This window comes from Corvus hawaiiensis, chromosome 3 (assembly GCF_020740725.1).
Source record: "Corvus hawaiiensis isolate bCorHaw1 chromosome 3, bCorHaw1.pri.cur, whole genome shotgun sequence".
NCBI lineage: Eukaryota > Metazoa > Chordata > Aves > Passeriformes > Corvidae > Corvus > Corvus hawaiiensis.
The window spans coordinates 75,111,982-75,133,825 of record NC_063215.1 but is presented as its reverse complement, the minus strand read 5'-3'; the positions used below and the strand labels follow the sequence as shown (position 1 = coordinate 75,133,825).

At 37.4% G+C, this 21,844-nt stretch overlaps 1 protein-coding gene across 2 annotated transcripts in view; it reads right to left on the bottom strand.

Moving 5' to 3' along the window:
* The window catches only part of GALNT2 (polypeptide N-acetylgalactosaminyltransferase 2), a 95,403-nt gene that overhangs the window by 22,478 nt on the left and 51,081 nt on the right, over positions 1-21,844 (bottom strand). For both annotated transcript variants that reach the window (XM_048297901.1, XM_048297902.1), the window contains exons 3-7: positions 16,091-16,244; positions 10,990-11,088; positions 10,359-10,426; positions 9,391-9,456; positions 6,235-6,356 (exon numbers count right to left, since the gene is read on the bottom strand). In XM_048297901.1, the coding sequence (XP_048153858.1) occupies positions 6,235-6,356; positions 9,391-9,456; positions 10,359-10,426; positions 10,990-11,088; positions 16,091-16,244 (509 nt within the window). The remainder of the gene's footprint in view (positions 1-6,234; positions 6,357-9,390; positions 9,457-10,358; positions 10,427-10,989; positions 11,089-16,090; positions 16,245-21,844) is intronic.

Sequence of the window (21,844 nt, the reverse complement as noted above, 5' to 3'; positions counted from 1 at the left end):
TCTTGCTTTTAAAACCAATGCAAAGAAAAGCATCCAGGCAATACATATTTTCCACAGCAAGTCTCCAGCCATGCAGTGTACTAGTGTCCTACTATTTCAACCTTTAAGGGACACTTAGGCCTTTCGGCAGTCAGAAAAGTCTTAGGTTAATGCCAATACATTTCACACTAGAAGAATCATACTTCAATAACAGATACTCAGATAGGAAAGAGAACCTAAAAAGCACCTCAGACTCATGAATGCTATTAATCTCCAGCAGCCAAGATTCCAGCAGTACAGATAACCACACTCCTCTGTCCAACCACGGTCCTGTATACTATTCTGAGCAATGTTAATTATTTTAGCTGATGTTTTTGCCAAAACAGTTTAAGAACAAAAATCTTTCCAACAACTCCACATGCATCACCCAGTAGAATCACAAGACCTCAGTATTCTAAAAAAAACCTCATCTAATGTTAGAAATGCAGCATCATGGTTAAGCGAGTTTGTCTCCATGACGTATTGCTTGAATTCAAAATAAAAGTTTTGAGCTGCACAATTTAACACCATTCAGGGAACAAATAACTTCAGAACAGCATATCACCAAAGCTGTGAATATTAAAAAAAATGTTTTGAACAAACAGGAGATATTTTGGTAACTCCTGTTACAGAAAAACTCTTCTTATGGTTACAAAAATACAACCTAAACATCTCCATTTTAAGAATTTATTTTACAAGTAGGTCTTGACACACCACCACATGTATTCTAAACAATGGTTCAAGCAATGTATCCACCTTGCTAATCAGTATTATACAGAACAGATTGGAACCAAATTAGTAAGAGAATAGCTTGAGCTCATAAGAAGAGACTTAAAAGCAACTCTTAGTCAAATGCTTTGCTTGGCCCATTTTCTTTTATTGAACCTTAACTATTCAATCTGTGCTGATTTTTAGTAAGCCCTAATTACATACAGGACATTTACTAGGTCATTCTGGCTGAGTGAACAAAAGGTCACAGACTTCTGTATCATCCAAAAGAATTCAAGCAAACCCAAGAGAATTCAAGATGAAGACACCTTTCTTTTTACATTCCCTTTACTTCCACTGCAGCTATGCCACCCAGGCCAAGAATCTGCTTTTATGAGAGATGTAATTTAACATCTAATGTGGCCTGCTACTAAGAATTCATTAGTTTAGTCTAAAGCAAACTAGAAACACAAACAAAAAAAGACCAACCTGTCATATTCCCCCATTGATCACATCTTTAGCTCCTGTTTCTGCTAGTGGTGGCCTCAAGCCCCTGTTTGCAATGCCAAGCAAGGCACAGTTTTGCTAACTGCAAGGCAGTTACAATTTACTGCACCTTCACTGCAAAGTCCTCTCTGAGTGTGTGTGTGTGTGTGCACACCTTCCTACATCATTGAAATGCTTTAGATGTACCCATGCCCTTATATTAGGCATTCTATATATAGTGCTAGAATTAGGAAACTCCCTTAAATAAAGGCTGATGAGACAGAAGATATCCAGCCTGTCCAGTTATTCACAGTACACCTATGAGCATAAAATAGAAAAATGAAAACACCCTTCCTTTCTTTCTTGTTTATTCCTTAGGTGAAACTGAGATGGCTTATTCATCTATGCCCCTCTCTAAAAACATCTTCTGAGAAAGATTTGGTTTTTTCAAATGGTTCTACTTGACCAGGTTGAACCTGGCGGTAAAAGCTGCCCAAGTTACCAGGCGTCACATCAGGCACAGCTTCATTTAGGCTTCAGCTTACCTCCACCAAGCCACATAAGCAGGTAACACGTTGTCCCTACACATTTGGGATTTCCTCAGGCTTTTACTGTTGGCCTGATTATTTCTATCAATATCAGTGTGGCACCACACTAACACCACTTTCTACATTTAACTCCCAGTTGTTTCTCTGACAGCCAAATACCCAGGCCATGTGCATTCAGTCTGATGTATAACCCTCACACTGCTGACTTGGAAATACGCTGTTCCTTCTGTGACTTGAAATTACAGGATTTGCTCAGCAGCAAAGCAAAAAAAAAAAGATATGTACATTCTTAAGGTGATGATTTGTGGAGCATTAGAAAGTTGTTAATGCAGAGACTGCTGAAAAAGAGCTTGTGGGTCTCCAAATTACAGAGTTCACTCATTTAAAAGACTAAAAAGCAGCTGCTCCCTTTAATCACACCATAGATAAATAATACCTTGCTTTAGGATAATTTAACATAGAAAAATCTTTTGCCTTCTAATGGCAGGCACAACTGGAAAACCAGGTACTTCTTGGTGAAGATAATGAAAAGAAATAGTCTGTGAATACTGCAAGTCTCTAGCACCTGGAAATGTGTAGCAAACTATTTCATCTTGACAATTTATAAGGAAGTTATGAATGCTCTAGAGAGTTAGACTTAATATATTGTTCTCATAAACCATGAGAAATTATCCTCAAAATTCTGCATGTATTGCTTCCTCCTTCTAAAAATCTCAAGACACTTCAAAGATTAAGCTTTATAACACTCTTAAGAGGAAATATAAATATTTTCCATTTAGCATTGTGTCAGTTAAAAGTTGACTCACTTAAAGTCACAAAAATCTGAGACAGACATGAAAAAGCCAACCACATCTCACTTCTTAATCTTGGTTATTTCTTCCTTTTAAGATTATCTTTGTTTAAAAATATCTTCCTAAATGTGATAGAGGATTTACTGCTAGGCTATGAAAACAGATTAGTTCAGTTCTGCATCAGAATCTTTCAATTTATTTTTCTCATACAATTGCTGAATTGTAAGAATAGAACGTCAAAGTGTTTAGAAATTTGAAATGGAAAAAGCCAAGTAGACAAGTGCCCATGAAATCACTAGTAGTTATAGATGTTTTCAGCATTGTGTATACTTACTACTATTTTTGAGGAATCAAAGGGTTAACCTCCACTGTCTCCTCATTTAATCACACACACACACAAAAAATCTAGAGGGCATAAAAGGTAGCCTTAGCAATCAAGCAGAAAACCACTCTCCAGGAAGGAGCAAAGATACCAGCTCCAGGTTACACCAGTATCTGTAGGCATTCTGAACTTTAAAGCAAGTCACCCTGTGTGTATGTTGCTTCTGCTTTAAGCCTTTGCTCAAATTGCTGTAGAAAAATCCCTAGCAGAGTCAGACTCCTCTAGAAACACTAGGCAAGCATGGCTCGTGAAAAAAGGAAGATATTCTAACCAGGAAACCATCTTATAGAAGAAAACTGTGGGATGGATCGTGCTTCAATTGAGGAGGAAAGCTTGGTATCTCAGATGTCAGAGGCACAGCTTTCTAAAGTGGTTATAGCACATCAGATAGAGTACTGCAGAACTGACTCTATTCAGACTGCTCCTCAGAAGCTGTAAATTCCTATATTGTAACACACACAACTAATCTCCCAAAACTCCAACAGAAATAAATGCCAAGTGGGCAATTCTGGAACAGAAAGAAAAAAAGAAAAACAAAAGACACTTTCCACCAGATATATAATACAGGCAGCTGCATATCAGAAAACATGGTATTAATTAACAGTAGCCCTGACCTGAAAAAAGTTACCTGTGAGGCCAGAGCAGAAAAGAGTTCACATCTATTCAGCTTCTTGTCACTGAGACTATCAAAAAATGCTGCCAATTAACATCAACTAACATACTGTCTGCCCTGTGAGCAGAACAAATCCATTTAAAATAACAAAGAACTATCACATGCTATGCGTAAACACTAACCATGCCTTAATTATTTGAATAACCAGAAAGCTGCTTTTTCAATCCCCATACCTGTTGGCTGGAAAGCTTTGCAGATGAAAGTCAACTGGAACTCTATATTCATTATTTAACACTACAGCAATCTCTTAAGAATGGAAAAATATATTCATACAGCTGAAAACTATTCAGTGGCACACAATTAGTGTGTATTATGGTGACAATTGGAAGGAGTGAGTTTTGAAGGATCTAATAATTCACATGCTACTAAAAAGTAGCTGCCACAAAAAGCAAGATACGTGCCAGCTTCTCCAACCAAATACACCCCATGCAATGCTGGATCTTCACAAATTGCCAGCAATTTAATAAGAGGCTTTACATTCTGTTATGATGGAAAGGTAACACTTTTTCAAATTCCGTATCAGTTTCAGCAAGATAAATGAGTATGAGACCTGCAAAAAGTCATACACAAGAGAAACGGGAAAATGACTAAGCAACTGTCTTACCAAATGCAGGGTTTTGCTGACCAAAACCACCACCTCTCTTCTGATTTCTTGAATAAATAGATGCTTCAAACGCAAAAGGTCTGAAAACGGTTCCCATATCCTAGAATTCGTTACTGCTTTAGCAGCAAGCATTCTCCATCCACTTCTTTCTGAGACATATTTAATGCCTTCAAGTTTATTTCCCTAGTTAATAATTACAGAAAAATTCCCCCAACCCTTCTGAGGCTGCAACACTTTAGGTGGGTACAAAAATAGGAGGAAGTGCTATGTTACTCACGCTCACAGGCTTTGTAGGCTCTAGGTACTTTAATAGTATCCAGGTTTAGTTATTTCTACTCTAAAACAGGATTTCAGCTGATGTGTCTTGGGCAACTTGCAGTACTTCTGAAATACCCAGTAAATATAACAGGCTGTGGCCAATTGTATGAGGTTCAACAAGGCAAAGTGCCAGGTTCTGCACTTGGGTCACAATTTCATGCGATGCTACAGGTTCGGGGATGCTGACTGCCAGCAGCTAAACATGACCCAGTGTGCACCCAGGTCAGTGGCATCCTGGCCTGGATCAGCAATAGTACGGCCAGCAGGACCAGAGCAATGATCATCCCTTTGTATTTGGCACTGCTGAGGCCACATCTCAAATCCTGTGTCCAGTTCTGGGCCCTTCAGGTCCAAAAAAGACATTAAGGTGCTGGGGTGTGTCCAGAGAAGGGTAACAGAGATGGTGAAGGGTCTGGAACACAAGCCTTTTGAGGAGGAGCTGAGGGTGTTTAGCCAGGAGAAAGGAGGCTCAGAGGAGAGCATACAACTGTACAACTACCTCACAGGAGGTTGTAACAAGGTGGGGAATCAGCCTCTTCCTACAAGAAACAAGCATAGGAAAGAGGAAATAGCCTCAAGTTACAGGGAGGTTTGGAATACGCATTAGGAAAAATTTCTTCACTGAAAGAGTGGTCAAACATTGGAACAGACTGCCCAGGGAAGTGGGGGAGTGACCATCCCTGGAGGTATTTAAGGGGTGTGTAGATGTGGCACTTCAGGGACATGGTTTAATAATGGGCTTGGCAGGTGCTCACGTAACAGTTGGACTCAACGATCTTAAATGTCATTTCCAACCTATATGATTTTATGATTCTAAAAGCATCATGGAACCAAGTAGAATAAAAAAAATCAGTCATCAATTGATAGCTTCTTCATTGGCATACTGAGTATATGGGGCTTTCTTCCTCCTCTCTCCCCCTTTCTGTTTTTGGGGGGAAATGCAAAGGAAAGCGTAAGGTGGATAAGTGAAGAACTGGGCATAACCAGAGTAGCTTAGCAAAATCATTTTGATCAGGAGCATTTTGGAACCAAACCTTTCCTGGAAGACTAGCTTTCCAGAAAGGGAATGCAATTAAGGAAGAATAAAAACCCTGTTGTCTTGAGTATTCCTCAGTGCTTTTTTGGAATCACACTTCATTCAATTTCCACTTCAACTGAGTTCTTCCAGAGCAAGTTAACAAGTATAACCAACCCCTGGAGAAAACAGTATACTTTCACTCTCAATTGCTTTTCCAGGAGACAGACTAAGCATCCTCTTCATAGATGCTGAGCCTCTAGTTCCTGCTAGTTTCCATGAGAATTTTGGTTTCACAAGTCATCCTCGCTCCTACTATCACACTGAATCTTAATGAAGCATAAAGATTCAGGTAAACTGAATCACACCAAGATGATATTGGTAGAGGAGAATCATACCTTGCACTAAAGATCTTCAGTTTACTAAGGTGGTCCCCAAAGAACGAAGGAAGCATATATTTGAATTGCTTGCAAAGATAATGATAAATATTCAGATTTTATGTGCCTGTGTTCACAGATTAAAACATAGTTTTGTTCATTTAATCACAGAACACTCCAATCATCTCCATCATCTTAAATCAGGGGAAAAAGCTTCCTTAGAAAAATGAATAAAATTAATCTAGTATAAACCAGATGGCTTTAAAATTTAAAAGCTGCTTCTTCAGGAAATTACGTTAGAACTCTTTACTAACCTCAGCTACTCTTTCCAAAAGCGGTTCCAGCCAGTGTTCATTGCATTCACAGTGACTATCCAGGAAGGTCAACACTTTCGCTTGTGCTGCATCTGCCCCTCTGACACGGGAGCGCATAAGGCCTGAGAAGTAAAGATAAGAAGTTTTAAGCACTTCCTGAGAAAAACAATCAACAGTAGTGAGAAACTATTGCATTCCCAGTTAGTAATTAGTTAAATGACTCTAACTCAGACAGGGCAAATAAACAAGCTCCATTATCAAAATCAGATGCTAATTATGAATTCAGTGAAATGACTTCACACCAAACAGCCTGCAAGCGCTCAACCTACTGCGTGGTACAGGTTTCCTCTGATTTAAGCAGAAGAAAAGTACCTTTTCAAAACAAATGATACACAAGTACAGATGCGTCTGCATCACTCTAAGTAGTATTTATACTGATAAATCTTACTTAAGATTGGACCTGAAAACAAATACATCTCCTACAGTTCTACTAAGCAACTGAGGAAAGCACCATCATTAACTTATCTTCCCCAGTTTTTTCCCCCCTCCATTTTAGTTCTTACCAGAGTCTGTCCATTTTTCTATGAACTCCTACCAGAAATAGCCATGCTTCATTAATTCCCATCTGAGAGCCTTACCCCAACCCATTTGAACTGTTTTTTCCTCTGTGATTACAGCAATTCTCTTGTTTTGTAGCTTGCCTTTGGTTTGTTTGTTTTTAATAGATATCTTTAAGAGGAAAGTTCTGGTAAAACCAAAAGGTTCTTCTCATCTCTATGTCTCGATTACATAGATACCCTCACTGATTTACCCTTTTCTTCCTCCTGTTTTAATATTTGTTCATAGGATGACCTCACCATTCCTTAAAGTCCTTGCTATACACACACGTAGCAAGCTTCCTCCCATTACTTTGCAAATTTCCTCCCTACTTTTTTCTACTACTATTCAAAAAAGTTTATTGATTTCTTTTTGTCACATGAGACCAAAACCAGGTCTTTTTTTTTTTCCTTTTTCTTTCTCCATTGTTTCCCACTAAATCTATTCTGGTTTGTTTGGGCATTTTTCCCCCCTAACTGAAACACTAAGAGAGTCAAGCCTGTTACTTACCTCTCCCTTTACAAAATAAATATGCAAAATATGACTATGCCAACAGAATACAAGATGCTTAAGAAGAAGAGCTTGTTTGCTCTGACCAACATTCAGCAACAGCCCAATCAAGATCCTTTTCCTATCTCTTATTTCAAGTGTGGGCACTTCACAGTTCTAGATATGCACTGTGCTATGAATCTCCAACATTTTACCTTTGATCTGTGGCATACTGACATCTAACTGTACCTCAGTGACTTTGCACTATTGCCCTAATTCCAGCCTTTCAATCTGTTCTGTTTTTCCCACATCAAACCATTCCTCAAGCACTATGGCTCTACTTTTTTTAACTTTTCAATTCCTCCTCCCAGAGCTTATTATTTCTAAATAACATTGTTGTAGAACCTACTGTCTTACCCTACTTCTATAGAAAACACACAATAGTGTTTCTGATTTCAGATTTAGTGGCAAAAAAATGGAGGTGAGCACTTTGGTCATTGAGTCCTCCACAATCATACTCAGGCTTACTATGAATAGAGCTGAAAAAGTTCCACTGAACATTTATTCTGTAGACTACCACACCCTCAAACACATCTGTTCCCATAACAACTGAGACTACAGATGAGACTAAAAGCTACTAATATTTATTTCTGAAAGAAAGGCAGTTAACATCACCCCCTCCACTGACACCATCCCTTTACTTCAACTTTTGTTTTAAAACACACTGCTTTCCTCTATTGTTCATATTACTGAGTTACTCTTAGCATCCTACACATTGGTTAATTTCACTGATTCTCTTAAATTTTAATCTATATGTGTAATATTTAATCTTAATCTCACAAACATAAAAAGTAAACTAATAGTCTGTTTTCAATCTGCAAACAGTTGGTTTTTTCTGACATAGTAGATTTGTCAAATTATATTTAATTTTAAGATAAACTGATGCACATTCTTAAGTATGTATTTGTATATGCATTACAAATTAATATTTATAATTACTAAAAAAAACAGACATCAAAAGGTGTTACTTCATTCCATTTATTCCCTTACTACTATCTCCATCTTCAAGTGATGCACTGAAAAATGACATTAATTTACTTAGAATCTGGCAACCATGGCAAGTCATAAAAGACCTGCTTTCCTAATAAGCCTTTGTTCACAAGTATATTCCAAACAGAATATTTAAACACTAAGAACCCATCAGTTATTGCAATAACTTTAATTATGGGACAACATAGGTTTTGTACATGGTATTTCCAGGTCCTGACAATCCAATGATTCCAGCTCCTCCCCAGGCTAGGCTGGCAGTCTAGAAGAAGCAGTGCTTATGAAAATTAGCAAGCACACATCTGCTAATTCAGTCAGCTATTTCAACTGTCAAATCTCATTTATTATTTCAAACAGCTGTAGAACACCAGTTGCCTGTATCTAATACTCTAAATTCCACTGTCAGGAAACTGCTGACTGAAGGGCTCAGTGATGTGAGACCATAATTTACAAAGCAACAGAGAAGAAAACAAAAATATAAGACAAATTTGTTACAGGGCACACTGGCTTCAGCAAAACCAGCATACTTGGTCCCAGCCCTCCTGGCTGCTCAAACCCTCTTAAGTCAAAACAAATTGTTTGTCAGGCTGTCCATCAACTAAATCCTTAAAATGATATCTAATAAGGGAACCAGCAAAAAAAGAGGGCTATTTTTAAGCTGCATTATTTCAAACACAGATCCATTTTACAGTGGGACCTTGTGTACAGTGGAAGTAGCTTAACTAAGGATTCAGTGTGGTAAGAGAAAGGAAAGTTGAAGATTAAACGCAATTCCTGAAGGAAGCTTTCACTGTAAAAGCCAACAACAGGCAATTGTGCACACAACAACATGGAAACAATCACAATTACTGTTTTTACCTGCACAAATACTTTTTTTATTCCTTTTACTAGTATGTTTATAAAGTGAAAATCTCTTCCAATAAGGAATGTTAGGCAGAATGTTCCTTTAAAAGACTTGATGAAAACTAACAGATAAGGCAGCACAGTGGAATTTACATCTTACTTCCCTAAAATTAAGCCTACCTTCTCGTCGATCATTTCGAAGAACCCGTACTTTTTCAATTTTTCCCAAGAGAGCGCCATCATCAGCTTTAGAAAATAAAACAATTATAAATTTAAAAATTAAAAAAAAAAAAAAAAAAAAGTGATGAGAAGCAGTTTGACATCCAACACTGTATACCAGAAGAGAGGCTGTTTTCAAAGAAAAGCAAAAGCTTTGTAGGTGAAAATGTTTGTGGTCAGAATTAGTTACTAATCTCACAAGAAATAAAGAAAAATTACCAGGCTAAGAAATTACTACCTTCATTACGTTATTTAAAGCTAGCTTAATTTTACCGTCTTGAAATAACTTTATTTAACTATCTTCTCTTTGCTTACTTTAGACAATTTCTACATTGCCTAGAGAAAAAAAACTTTCATACGATTAAATAAACTGTTTTCTTTGCCTGTAAGAAAGCTCACTTTCTAACCAACATTAAGACAAACCTGTCCTAAGCTTACTAAAAAAGTATTAATGCAAATATAAACATTTGTTTCTTCTTAGAAATATTACTCTGAGGTCCATGTCCATTGTTTAAACTTGTATCATTATACCCTAATACCTACAAGACATCGACTTCTTTTGGATTCAGTAAGAATTTTTCCAAGAGACTGATGGAGACAGGCATTCATTTAAAACAGCACTACAAAAATATTTGTTGCAAGCACCATGGGTTTTATTTTTACTTAACATAACACACTATAAAAAGGCTCTTTTAAAAGATACACTCTAGTCCTTCAGCTAACAGGAAATAATAAGATATACCTGAAATATTTATAGAAACTTCACTTTTCCACAATGACAGATACGGAAGAGTTAAAAATCTGGTTTTGGCTGAGTGTCTTCAAACTCCTATTTGTGTGTCCTAGTCTCAACTGAGTCACCTATCAGCATCTACAGGAAATCTTACCAGAATAAGCACAGTAAGGTAGGACCCTGTAAAAGTACTTACGATCATTACTGTAGTCATCCACCAGTATGATTTCCTTAATAAGATGTGATGGACTTTTTTTAAGGACACTGAAACAGACCAAAACAAAAGCATTCAAGCAGTATTAATTTTCCATAATGATGTCATAAAAGCAGTTACTTTGTTAAGCTGCAGTAGAACCTAGCCCAGGATGTTACTTTCAACAACAGCTGTTGGCATGTTCTTACAGAAAGCATGAAGAGGCACATGTATAATTTTGTGTGCTCCTTCCTCCCTGCCTCCCCCACACCCACTATTCCAGCTTCCAGAAATCAGTGCATTAGAAATATCTAACATGGAACTTTTGCAGATATCTTTGAGCCAAATATCACCTGGGAATCCATCTACCCTGACTTTTTCTTGAAATGGCTATCTTCCAGACATCATCTGGCAATTGGTCCCACACTTCATGCATTCTAGTTAAGGTGAGCAATTTTGTTTAACATCACTATTTCAGAATGTAAGAACTGAAGATCTCAATGAAATTAAGACTCATCTTTTCCTCTGCAAATAGTTCAGAAGAACATAATGGGTTGTTACTTCCCTTTCTTATCATAAGCTGTTATCTGACAGAAATGGCCTTTAGAGAAAAATTAGGCTCTCTTATGCATACCTGACAACAGTTCGAAGCAAAGCAGATCTTGCCTCGTTATGAAAGGTGATCACCACACTAGTGGCTGGCAAATCTATCCGCCATTGTTTCCGTTGACACCTGAAAGAAATAATACCTTGTCATCAATTTCAATGCAATTTTTACATCTCAGGCCTTCATTGCAAAGTATTTATCTATTAAACTCATAGACTAGGAAGAATGAAATACCTTGTTTTCAAGTGAGAATGTAATCAACGTGTCTTTTGACACTTTTGGTAGCTGTCTTAGCACACAAAAGCCTAAAAAGTCAGTGGCAGACACGGGCAGGTTCGAAAAAGTTACCAGACCATCATCATTGCATTATGTCAAATGCCTTTTGTGCAGTTGAATATGAAACCAGAGCCCTTTTACACTAAAAGCATTCAATACATATAAGGAAATAAGCATATTTTCAACAAAAATGCACATGTTCACAGGCTACCAGGTGTTTCTTCTTTAGAAGAGCACGTGTCCACTTCTCCCTTTACTTTTAAAGCTCCTGTAACATCCTGGACTTGTACATAGATAACACTAGTTTTCTATTCTAATGAGAACTTGTTAGGCTCATAACATTCAGAATTCGAAAAACAGAGCTAGCTGTGACAATGCTGAGCCAACTAAACACAGAACCATATCTTTCCAAACGATAAAGATAATGAAATATTCTATCTATGTCAACTCATTTCTCATCACCTCTAGAAATCTGAGATTAATATAATAAGCAAAAAGAAGGCAATCCCAAAATGCTTCCTTCAGGACTACATACAGTTAAGCTATTTAATCCAATAAAATAAACCCAAAAAATACACTGCTCTCATTGTATTAGAAACTAACAGTACTAGAAAACAATGTATATTGAGTTTATGCCAAAAGCATTACAGTGTGATAAGTCATGATACTGATTGCCATTTGTGCAGGGACACACACCAGTGATGTATTTCTTCCATATCTTTTAATTAAGGGTAGAGTTTTAACAGACCTAGTTGTCTTCAGAGGGAATAAACCCAGCTAGCATACACCTGTAGCAAATTCAGCAATTGATTTCAGCACTTATTTCAGCAATTCAATTTCTGTACTCTGTGCAGTGTTAACCCGACTAGTTTTTAAGAGAAGTTTGCCACCCACGCTTCTAAAACTAGGCCTCTGCCTGTATAAAAGCCCACTCTAATCTTTAACCTGATTAAACACCTGCAACATGCACCATAAACCATGCAACCTTCAACCTCTTGGAATCAGAGAGCAAGCAGCAATGTGCTTCTTGCCCTTGCCCACCCTACAAAATCCCAAAAACCTGTGGTGTTTTTGATACAACACACCCATAGTGCCACACACATTAGTGCCTGCATGAAACAAAACATTATCATGCTGCAGTGACCTCACTAGGCTCTGAACAAAAACAGAGTCTATGCCAAGCCTACAACTGCTGTGTCAGATTAGCAGGGCCATCTCTGGCTTTGCGGTGGGCATACAAGATGGCTTTGTCACTAGCGCCCAGCGTGGAATGCATAAATCTCAAATGCCGATGCATTCCTGAAAAACAAAGAGCAGCTTCTCCAGCATGAGCTTCTGGCAACTCATCTAGACAGCTAAAAGACATGCAATTATTATACTCCAAAGCCTGCACTGCCAAAGAAGATATTCTTTATTCTGCTAACTTTCAAATTACTCACAGTGGACAGGGCTACTGTGCACGCATTTATCCCATGAAGCACTTGCATTAGAATAATTAAAAAGTCACATTAAACTTATATTGATCTATTTGCAAAAGAGAGCACTTGAGCCAGAGTATATATTGGGGGAATTACTCAAGGCAATGAAGCCTCTCAGTTTTAAGAAAACTGAAGAGCACTACTGTATATTTCTGAGGGAGAAATAAGACTTCTAGATTTCCAAATAAAACTGGAGGAATGTTTCACCAAGTATTACTGTTTTCAGCTCTTCATAAATCCCCACTTTGACTGACTCAGTATCATCACTCTTCCTCCTATTCTGCTGTGTCAACAGGGCCACAGTTTAAATTCAAAACAAAGAAACAGTGTCATTATTTTTGGCATGGAGATTAAACTTTGTCTCCTCAAGATGCAGCACTTCAATTTTTACATGCAGAATAAGAAAATACATTTAGTGAAGATAGAACCTGAACTGCAAACTTCAATCGAGACCTTCAATGTTTAGCATAGGTCATTAAAATCAGTACATCCTTTCCCCCAGAGATTTGGACTAGTTCATTTAATTAACAATTTTTCCCAAAACCTCTATGATTTGTTTGAAACCACTTTTTGACAGAAATACACATTTTAACCAGTGCAAGAAGAACATTCACTTCAACAGGTACCAAAGACACAAGAAAGTTTGTTTCTTCTCTACTTAAGAATAAAACTTGAGTGTGAGGTCAGAAACTCCTAATAGGTGCCAAATGAGAAAGAAAACACAGCTTAGTGCAGCTATAGTACTTAACAGTAATTCTTAAAAATCATTACAACACATCAATTAGGAGATGTGATCAGAAATCACGGGTCCAAAGCATAAATGGGGAACACTGATCCACAAAAAACATGGTGTATTTCATCCTTCATCCCACTTGAGAAACTGTTTTACACTGACAGGAAGACAGCTCTTTGAGTTTCCTATTACAACTGTGGCACTCACTTGTCACGTTCTGGATCTCCAAAATCTACCATAAAATGAAAGGAAACCCAGAGGTTTCTCAGACTTGTTGAAAGCAGTAGTTGGAAGCATCAGCTGGAGTGAGAATCCATGTTCCTGCTCAGAGTTCTCTCTGCTTATGTTTCTCCCTTCTTCCTTTTGCTTAAAACAAAGGCAAGCAGCTAAAACAGGTGAACCAAAAGTGTTTTCTGGTACTGCTGGCAGTACCAGTCCAGTTTTTTCCACAAAAAGCAAGTGGAAGTCTTTGGTCTTCATGTTAGTAAAAGTTTGCATGATGTAAAAAAAGACTAAACGATGGAGTATTAAGAGATGTGTAATTACACACATCTACATATCTAATGCAGAATCCTGATAAACTGCTTCTAAACAGTCTAGACAATTTCAGCAATTAAAAAATATTGCTATGTAATTTCTTTAAAGACAAACAGCCTCTTAGGCACATCAATACAATTAATAACAAGTTACTTAAGAAGAAACAAAGTATTTCCTCATCCAGTTTTCCTTCCTTAAAGAAGATTGCAACAGCTCCACAAGAGATATTAAATCTCAACCCAGTTGTCTCCAATTTGATTAGCAACTAACATGCTTCCAAGTGTCACATGCTCAGATATTCTTCTTCCTATGGCTATTGCTTTTGTTCTTTTCATTGCACAGCTCCCAGACAAATAATTTCATGCAGCTTTTTCAGCTTCTGCAGTGAAAGTTCTTCCCAAAACAGAAGGAAAATTAAATGTAACATGGCAGAGAACTCATTAAAGACAGCTTGTAAGAATGATTGCTTCAGTTTGTTTTTCTGTTTGGTTGGTTTTTTTCTTTAAAAGATGACTATTCAAAGACTGATGGGCACTTAAATCTGTTCCATGGCAAAGTCTAAGAATAATCCCAGCTCAGATATAGTCCTTCCCCAGAAACATCTCTCTCTCTGGGTTCTTTTCCATCTCCATTTAGTGAAAACACTTAAGCAAGTCAGCATATAATCACAAGACTAACAGTTAAAAGAAACATGGCCATGGTAATATAATTTATCTCCAGACATGTCTCATTTAAGTTATTCTCAAAGAACAGCCTTTGTCTGTTAAACACATCTACCCTCCCCTCCCACCCCCCCCAGGTTATTAGGTATCTAAAAAATTCCAAATTCAGCATATCGGAATCACAGAAAGTTCTAAAAGTTGGTAGCTGAGTTTGATCTCATGGAAAAGAATATCTGATCTGAAAAGTTAGATTTCTTGTGGGGAAAAAAAAGTATATGCTATGAAGAAAATTCAAAAGTAATTTTAAACTCCTCAGTACAACACCACAGGCATCATGCTTTTCACTGTTTTCTTGTTAACAAGCAAAACACCAGATTCTTCCTCCTTTGACATTCAATTAACAACAAATTACTTGCTTTACTCCATCTACAAATACTTTGCGTAAAGAAACGTAAACCCATGCTATTATACAAGGGATTTCAAAAATGACAGTGAGTTTTTATACAAATTTTCTTCACTATGCCATTTCTGATTAAAGAGCTTTATGGGAGAAAAACAGGAGCCTTCCTTTTCTCTCTCCTCTTCCAGTTTCTTTTCCAGCTTCTTCTACTTACAAAACTGTGAATGTACATTCATCCTAACTGAAGAATTAGTTAGGCAAATTAACTACACATGGTTGGCTAATTTTATGTTTCAAGACTGGCTTCCCTAGTTTTTAAAACCAAACCAAACTTGGTTTTGTATTTTTAAGTTACAAAGCCCTAATGAGCATTTTCTTTTTAAGCAAGACTTGTGCAAGTTATTAAATCCTTTTGAAAATGAAGGTCTTCTCTAACCAGTAGCAAATAATATCCTTCCTTACTGTGAAGTGTACTGTTTCCTGAAACTACACAAGCAGCCTGAAGTATAATTCCATCCTATGTTTACCAGGGTGTGCATAAATTGATTCCTTTAGATTTAGAGTTGACAATCATCACATACAAACAATCACAAAGTGACTGAGATCCAAAGTGGCCCTAGAGATCTCTGAGCCCAAATTCCCTCAAAGCAGGGCCCACTACAGCCGGCTGTGCATTGGGCTTTGAATATCCTTAAGCATGGAAACTTCACATCCTTTCTGGGCAACCTGCTCCACTGTTTGATCATCCTCACTGTGAGAGAGACTCACAAATGTAGGAAACAAGAAATGCCATCAGATAAACAGGAACAAAAAGAGACTGAAATGCAGCACCAGTTTGGATATATAACACACACTGATGGAAGTAATGGGAACAGAAAACTTGAATAAGGTTTATTGTTCTTTAAACCACTGTTCAAGGATCAGTGAGTTTACTGTTACTGTCCTTTCTAAAGCTGGAGAATTCCTGCTTCAGAAAAAGCAGCTCAAAAGCAATAAATACAGAAGCCTAATCCAAGCCAACATGGCTCAGTTTGGCACTTACTGATCATGCCTAGTGTCAGGAATGCTTCGGTCCATTCGCAGTTTGTCACTTTCCACCTGATTGAACTTATTCCGTGCATATGGATCCTGACCGGATCGCACCACGGTAGCGCCAACATAGGCGTCTTGATCAAAGTCTTGCCACCGAACTTTTCCTACAGTTGAAAAACAGGAAAATATCTGGTTTAATATTCATGATTTAAGGAACAGCATTTAGTAATCCAATCACAATTGATGAAATATTTAATTAAGTAATTAAACTTCAACAGTATTGTTAACAGTGTAACATCAAAACTCATTTCTGCATATTAAATTTGTCTAGAATATACTGCAAAGTAGTATCAAACTGAACAATAGATCTCAGTTTATGCAAGTAATCACCAGACAATGTTTCATCTTGTCCACTTTGTGTTGGGGTTTTTTAACTCCACCTACCAAAATTGCCATTTTTAAAAAAAACCAAACATCCACAGGTCAACAGGCAGTAAAATATCACATCATCTGGCTAAAAAGTTTTCTAAAGATCCAGTCCAGACTTCAAAGACATTGTAATTTAATTTATCTCATTATGTAAATAATAACACAGCCAGTTATAATCAAACCATTTGAGAAACAGGCCTTTTAGAAATACAAGAAAATATTATTCTCATAGAACAGCAAATTCATGTAGGCAGAGCACTAGGTCACTCTCCAATATTACCCAACTGCAACCTCCTTGATGACCAGACCTGATTCAGATTAATCCCTCTTTAACACAGACTCTGTTACTATGCGACTGCTTGTGGCACTCACACAGAAAGGCAGATTAACATCCAGCCCCTAGGAACAAAACTTCAGGACTCCCACCATTTTCAGGTGTAAAACAACAGTATGATATTTACCAAGTATCTTAAAACTACCAGTTCTTACCCCTAGTTGAACACTGACTCTTTTTACTATTGACAGACAAACCTATGCCATCTATTAGCAATTTTATACCACATTTAACTCAAAATCAGAGGTCAAGTCCTAATGCAACACAGTCTTCATTTAAACACAGGTGTGGTATGAGAATTTCTTCCAAGCAAGTTGTGGTGAAGCAACATGCCACTGGCATTAATAAAAGACACAAAGCAAAAACTGTCTTTTGGTGTCACTGTTTATTACAGACAAGAGGATTTATTAGTCATTGTTTTCATAATTAACACATGAAGTTTTTGAGGTACTTTCAGTTAAGTGCAGTAAGCAGAAGGTTGCAGAGATGTCACTCCAAGTGCAGGAGGAGTATTATAGTTCAGGCATATCCTAAATTAAGCTGATATGCATACAGGGAATACTACTCTACCAGCTGTTAACAAGAGTTACAGGTTGCTCAGATTTTCCAAGGTTTGCCTTTGCTCTGTCTCTCAACCAGAACAGCATGGAAACTAAGGCAGGCCTCATTCATTTACAGCTTTTTAGCCATAAGCTACACACCAACTACAGCACATTACCTCCTGCTAGACTCTGATAATGAAAGAACACCTCCTATCATTAAACAAAATAACTGTTCTTTGTTAAAGCAGACAAATACCAACAACTTGATTACGCACCCTCTAATCTCAACATCATCCAAGGAGCTCATCTACAAAAGCAACTTGGACTCCAAGGTGTGATTTAGTTATCAGATAGTAGGGGAAAAAGTAGCAAAGTTGAGAGGGAGGTGGTTTGAGGTCTTTTTGTATGTTTTTAAGAAACTTCCAAGAGAATAAAGAAAGATGGCCCCATGCTTTTGGATTACTGGTTTGAGAGTTAGCTAGTCAATACTAAGCAACTATTTTTTATATCTGAATTATCATCCTAAAGAAGTTAAAACGCATACATGCACTCAACACAGAAGCCAGAACTAGAGAGTTAAACAAAAACAGACTGCAGAACATTTAATAGGCACTTCTTGAAGCAGCCCAGAAGGGAAACTAACTAGAGGGAGAAATACAGATTTTAAAATTCACATCACTGACAGAACTCTGAAAAGGAAACTTGCCAGCTGTTGTTGGTAGCCCACAGACTGACAAAAGCTTTTCTTAGCCTTTCAAGTTCTTTCTTCAAAATATTTCCAGGAACTTAATTCATAGCAATTTTACACCTCAGCCAGCTAACATGCTACAAATACCCCAATACAGTTATTTAGAAAAATTACACCAAACCTCACTTGTGACAAAACTACACAAAATGCAAGACCAGTTTGATTCAAGAAACTGGAAGAAACAAATCACAAAATCATCTCCCCCATACAGTTCTCTCCCTCAGCATTTCCCAAAGCTTCTGCAACCTCCTTGGTAACTAAACTATATCATCACCCTTGCTTCTAATTTATAATACAGGTTCAATCTGAAACACTTGATTAATATTTTCTGAAATACTGGACATGTAATGTCACCATTTTTCTGGCCTAAAAATAAAGATTTTGGTGATTTTAGAGTAAACATTTTACAAAATATAATGTACACTTAAACACATTTATATAGATTTTCAACTTTCAAGCACTCTTGACTTTGAATGGATTTTAAAGCTATGCTCATTTCAGGAGTGCCAGCCACAACCACTCCCCAGTTGCCTTCCTTCCACTGGAAAGAGCAGCTAAAACACAAGAGATCATGAGGACATCTCGTCAGTGGTATGAGTGATGCTGTCACAAACATTGCTCTTAAACATGTGTTCCTTATGAATACAATATGTGTCATGGGCTGTCCACACATTTACATGACAAAGGTTCAAGTTAACTACTGGAAAGTGAAAGGCTGATCCAAAGCCAACTACACCATCCAGCCTTACTTTTGCTGAAAGGCTTGCCTGTCGGCAATTGACTCTTGGACCCTGACCGGGAGGGAATCTGAATCGTTTGTTCAAAGGAGTGAGTTGGTTTTATACACTTTTCTAAGGCACAGTATTTCCTTACATGGCGTGACCTATCCTGTGTTGCCACTTTCTCAATGTTCTTCTATGGGATGATCACTCACTGCTCACTCATCTGTCAGCTCCCGGCCGGCTCCTCTCCGTAGGGGTCTGCCGTGTGACACCTTCTCCCCCCAGGGTTCCGCGGACACAAGCCTCTCTGTGCTGCCATGTGCTCCTTTGTGCTGCCATGTGCCTCTGCAGGCAAGTTTTACAGCTCACAACCTAATTCTATCTTATTTCTCCCCATACTTGCCTTTCTGAATCTTCAGCTAAATTTTAAAGTCGTTTAACAAACCTTGTCCAATAATAGATACAATTTTTGTTATATGCTTCCCTAGGGTACACAAAAAGAAGCATGAATTTCTCCTGGGGAGTTAGATGGCTTTATAGTTTCCTACATTTCAATGACTTCGTCAGGTGCAATGAATATCAGAAAATGCAGCCACATTATTTCAAACTTAAGTTAGGTAAAATGGTAACTTCAAATTCAAGAAAATGCATTTACGTATAGTGAAACCTAAGATGACAATAAAATAGTCTTTTAAACAACACTAAGTGAACTGCAGAATTTGCTACCAGAGTAAAATTGAGGCATAAAAGTAAAAAACCAAACCCCAATCACTGAACTAAGACCCTGGAACCAGATTATGCTGCAGTACTAAATTTGGTTTTGACATGATGTGTTTATTTTACAAACTGTTCTAAGCCTAAGAAAGTTGAGCACAAACAAGGAAAATATGAAATCCAGTGAAGCTGCTTCCTTTTGTCCCAGTTTCCATCCAAGTTGAGCTTGATATAAATCCTTTAAAATGTATCATTTACCATTTTCCAAGACTTTAAAACCAGCAAATGCAAAACTAGTCTGGAAAGAATAAATCAAGTTTAAGAAGAAAGGAGACCACTTCATAGCACTAAGTTTAGTGAAAAGCAGTGACAGCCCAAAGAAGAGAATTTGGCTTCAGGAACCATGAAGGAGGTAATGCCTGGGTGTGACTGCAGCAAAAGACTCTGTCAGCTGTGTGCAGTAGGAATCAGATCTATTAGAAGTCAGTCAGATAACAGTAAGAGCAGCTTGAAGCGAGATAGACAAGAAAAAAGCAGAGCAGATAAATCTGTATGCAATCAAGCAGCAGGCAACAAAGACTTGGAATAGATGGATACAAAATCCTCTAGATAGCTTGCATTCCCTCTTACTGACTCAATACAGCCTAAAAGCAACATGATTAAAAATAAAAATAAAAAGTGATAAATACAATTTTTTTTACTTACATGCATTAAGGGGTTCCAAATCTTCATTAACTAACAAAAAAAGTGCTTGAGTAACTGCTGGAACTACTGTCAATACAGGCAACTGGTTATACAGTTTTGGTTTAGTTATCCATGCAGACCATCCAGGGTTGGTCTTTCAAGAACTAATATCACTATTTTCACAGAACAGAAAATAGACTTTTGCAGCATATCAAAAACTCACCAAAAGACAAAGGATGGATACACTCTGACTGAACAGTTCAATCTTCATATAAAAAAATTTTTAATATAAAGATAATAAAGAATTCCTTAATTCCAGGAAGTTCTGAAAGATGCTGCTGCATTATGCTGAAACCTAAATTATAGGTCTACTAAACTGAGCGGAAAAGTAAGAAAGTTCCAAACCAAAGCCCTCCTAAAATTTGATGACTTTACTTTAAAACAATGCAAAGAATCTGCAGAAATGTGAATACCGAGCTTCACTGCCACAAGGATTCAGAAGTTTGCCTATATTTACTGAAAATAAAGAAAATAGTGATTTAAGAGTGTCTAGTTCTGTCTGTGAAGCCTTTGATGCTTGATTCCAGACTCTGATACTATTTTGCAGTAACAATTCTCCTGTCTGTTACATCAGGCCATAAGAGACTACTAACCGACATATGAAATGAAAAAAGCCGTGTCCTGCTCTACTTTACACTCAATCTTACTTCTAGTTTCAACCCTTCCATCTTCTGACAGCTCTCCCTTTCAACCTGTGACACTTCCCACTTCTGTTAATACTCAAACACGCTACTTAGGGCCACTGGGCAAGGTTTGGCCCAGAATACAAAAACATTCAAAAAAGGGGAAATAAGAACAGCTGGAAGTTGCAAAATTGGCTCATCTAACCCCAGTAACAAAATTTGTAGACAGTTCTGTCAAGCAGAACAAATACTTGAAAAGATCTGCCAGAGACCAAGTTAAATAAGCCAGGCTCTTCAGCTTTTTGGGATTTATTTCTCAATACATACACAAAATAAAGACTTTGCCAAAAAGGTATACATACATGACCAGCCCTATTTCCCTTCCCCAGACAGTAGCTGGGATAAGGTAGGCCAAAGGATACAGAAAAAAACTGTCAATAGCAAAGAGCTTATATGTACCTGGAGAGCTTATGACTGAAAAAGAAAAATCATACCTCACATGTTCCTGGGGGTGGAATTTCCCATATGCTTAAAAGAAAGCTTGCCTTGGTTAGTTGTTTCTGCAAGAACTCACAGTATTTCAAATGTTTGGCCAAGATATATTTGTAAGAAAAACATGAGGATTAATAGAAGAGAAGCAAAACCTGTGATGCTATCTGATCAGTAGCTGTCCTTCTCACATGTTAAACATCTTCAATTGTGTAAAATATTCAAATTCAATTTTCATTTTTCTCTACACTTTAGTATGTGAATTGCAGCTATATATGAAATCTCATTGATGTGAAACAGTTAAGCAGCAAAAGAAGTTTATGAAAGCATTCACCTGAAATGAAGATTCCGTAACACTTAATTTTCCTAGCTCATCCTCAAGGCATGAGGACTTCACTCAAACAAAATAAAAATCACGT